Source organism: Ranitomeya imitator, chromosome 10 (assembly GCF_032444005.1).
Source record: "Ranitomeya imitator isolate aRanImi1 chromosome 10, aRanImi1.pri, whole genome shotgun sequence".
In the NCBI taxonomy this organism is placed as follows: domain Eukaryota; kingdom Metazoa; phylum Chordata; class Amphibia; order Anura; family Dendrobatidae; genus Ranitomeya; species Ranitomeya imitator.
The window spans coordinates 89,013,576-89,016,440 of NC_091291.1; the positions used below are offsets into that span (position 1 = coordinate 89,013,576).

The window sequence follows — 2,865 nt, forward strand, 5'->3', positions numbered from 1 at the left end:
GCCCGTCTCCAGTAGCAGCAGTAGCGGTCATCATCATCAGTGCCCGTCTCCAGTAGCAGCAGTAGCGGTTATCATCATCAGTGCCCGTCTCCAGTAGCAGTCATCATCATCAGTGCCCGTCTCCAGTAGCAGCAGTAGCGGTTATCATCATCAGTGCCCGTCTCCAGTAGCAGCAGTAGCGGTCATCATCATCAGTGCCCGTCTCTAGTAGCAGTAGCCATCTTTCTGTGTTAGGGGCTCACTACGCCTTCACCTCAAACCCTTGTAAAATGAGTAAAAAACAAACATCGCTGAAGAGCTTCTTTGAAAAGGAAGAAAGAGCCAATGAGACAGATGAAGACTCCGTGACTACTAAAAAAAAGAAAGCTGCATTTAAAAGAAAATACAATGAGTCCTATTTAAATTATGGGTTCATCGCAACTGGCGATTCACATGCCCCAAGCCCACTCTGTCTGATATGTGGCGACCGGCTATCCAACGAGGCCATGAAGCCTTCAAAACTGGTTCGCCACTTACAGACCAAGCACCCTGCATCAAAAGACAAGCCTTTGGAGTTTTTTGAAAGAAAAAAACGTGAACACGAAGGACAGAAGCAATTATTGAAGGCCACCACATCAACAAATGTGTCTGCACTGAGAGCATCATTCTTAGTGGCTAACCGCATTGCCAAGGCTAAGAAGCCCTTTACTATTGGTGAGGAGTTGATTCTACCTGCCGCTAAGGACATTTGCCATGAACTTTTAGGAGAGGCTGCGGTTAAAAAAGTGGCACAGGTTCCTCTTTCAGCGAGCACTGTCACTAGACGAATTAATGAAATAGCAGAAGACATCGAGGTACAATTGTTGGAGAGGATTAATGCGTCACCATGGTACGCAATCCAGGTTGACGAGTCTACTGACGTTGAGAACAAGGCAATGATGCTTGTTTATGTGCGATATATTTTTCAGGAGGATGTGCATGAGGATATGTTATGTGCATTATTGTTGCCAGCCAACACCACAGGTGCAGAACTATTCAAGTCTTTGGATGATTACATATCAGGAAACCTAAACTGGTCATTTTGTGTCGGTATATGCACAGACGGAGCAGCTGCCATGACTGGACGGCTTTCTGGTTTAACTACCCGGGTCAAAGAGGTTGCGTCTGAATGCGAGTCTACGTACTGTGTCATCCATAGAGAAATGCTGGCAAGCCGAAAAATGTCACCTGAACTTAACAGTGTTTTGCAAGATGTGATTAAAGTTATTAATCACATCAAAGCACATGCCCTTAACTCACGCCTGTTCGAGCAGCTCTGTGAGGAGATGGACGCGGAGCACAAACGTCTTCTCCTACACACAGAAGTCAGATGGCTTTCTAAAGGTAGAGCACTGGCCAGAGTTTTTGAGTTACGAGACCCGCTTTATAGATTTCTTTTACAAAAAGAATCGCCACTTGCAGCACATTTCAGTAGTAAGGAATGGGTCACAAAACTTGCTTACTTATGTGACATATTCAACTTTTTGAACGAACTTAATCTATCACTTCAGGGGAGAATGACAACTGCCTTCAAGTTGGCAGATAAAGTTGCTGCATTTAAAGCCAAACTGGAAGTGTGGGGACGGCGAGTGAGAACAGGTATATTTGACATGTTTCAAACATTAGCAGGAATTTTGGAAGAGACCGAGCCTGAGCCTTCATTCTCCCAGCTGGTGCATGATCACCTATCTCAGCTTTCAGAAGAGTTTGAGCGCTATTTTCCGACCACAAAAGACCCACGAACTAGGAAGGAATGGATTCGCAACCCATTTGTGAACAAGCCAGGTGAATCGACCTTGTCCGTGCTTGAAGAAGACCAACTGCTTGAGATTGCAAATGATGGTAGCCTTAAAAGTATGTTTGAGACTTCAAATCTCCCAACATTCTGGATTAAAGTCAAGGCTGAATATCCTGGAATCGCCACCAAAGCACTGAAAACTCTGCTTCCATTTCCAACATCCTATCTTTGTGAAACTGGGTTTTCTGCCATGACAACAGCAAAAACGAGATTACGGAGTAGACTGGACATAAGGAACACACTTCGGGTTTCACTGTCTCCCATCACCCCTAGATGGGACCGTCTTGTTGCAGGAAAACAAGCCCAGTGCTCCCACTGATCCAGGGAAACAAGCCTGGTGCTCCCACTCATTCTGAACCTATGGTAAGTTTATTCAGCCGGTATTTGCTTTTTTTGTGGGAAGGGGATTCTATGCTGGGCGACTCTTCTCCATCTTTTAGCGGCGCCGATCCCAGCTAGCTCCCTAGGTTATGTTCAGCCCATTTGCTTTGCATGATATATTTGTACCTTACGTTTGTGGGGATTAGGCAGGTTATATCAGGTGTCACAGCATGCACAAAGGGGCTGTAACTCATACTAATATGTGCCCTTTTTCTATTATTGGGACTGTCTAAATAGGTTCTATTTGTGTATTAGCACGTAGGATCTGTAGTTTTATGTTACTTGTCCTCTTTCCCATCATTGCATGAACCGGCATTACACAAGATGAATACGCCCTATTATGCTGTTGTAGTATTGCACTTTGTATTATGTGGACCCTTATTTCCCATTGTTTATGGGTGTTTTTAATTGTTTTTACTACAGTTGTCTGTGTGGTGTGGTTCTAATAATAAAATTTGTTACTTGTTTGTTTAATTGTATCGTGGTGATCCCGTTCTTATGATGCAGTCTCTTTTCTTATGAACTGTTGAATCACATTCTCATTATAAATGTCATAATTATATAAGTATGCACTAAGCTCCACCCCTCCATAACCCCACCCCCATATGACCAGAGCCCCGCCCCTGCCCCTCCCCCACCCCACCGGGCCATGGAAAACTGGTCTTGGT

The 2,865-nt window shown here is 44.5% G+C and overlaps 1 protein-coding gene across 1 annotated transcript; it reads left to right on the plus strand.

Annotated features, from left to right (window-relative positions):
* The first annotated feature begins 269 nt into the window (after window positions 1-269).
* Window positions 270-2,135, plus strand: LOC138652213 (SCAN domain-containing protein 3-like). The gene has a single exon (XM_069742982.1). The coding sequence runs from the start codon at window positions 270-272 to the stop codon at window positions 2,133-2,135; it is 1,866 nt and encodes a 621-aa protein (XP_069599083.1).
* Window positions 2,136-2,865: the final 730 nt, after the last annotated feature.

Bases quoted from the DNA above. Each gene is read 5' to 3' on its own strand.
- LOC138652213 (XM_069742982.1), top strand. From the start codon at position 270: ATGAGTAAAAAACAAACATCGCTGAAGAGCTTCTTTGAAAAGGAAGAA.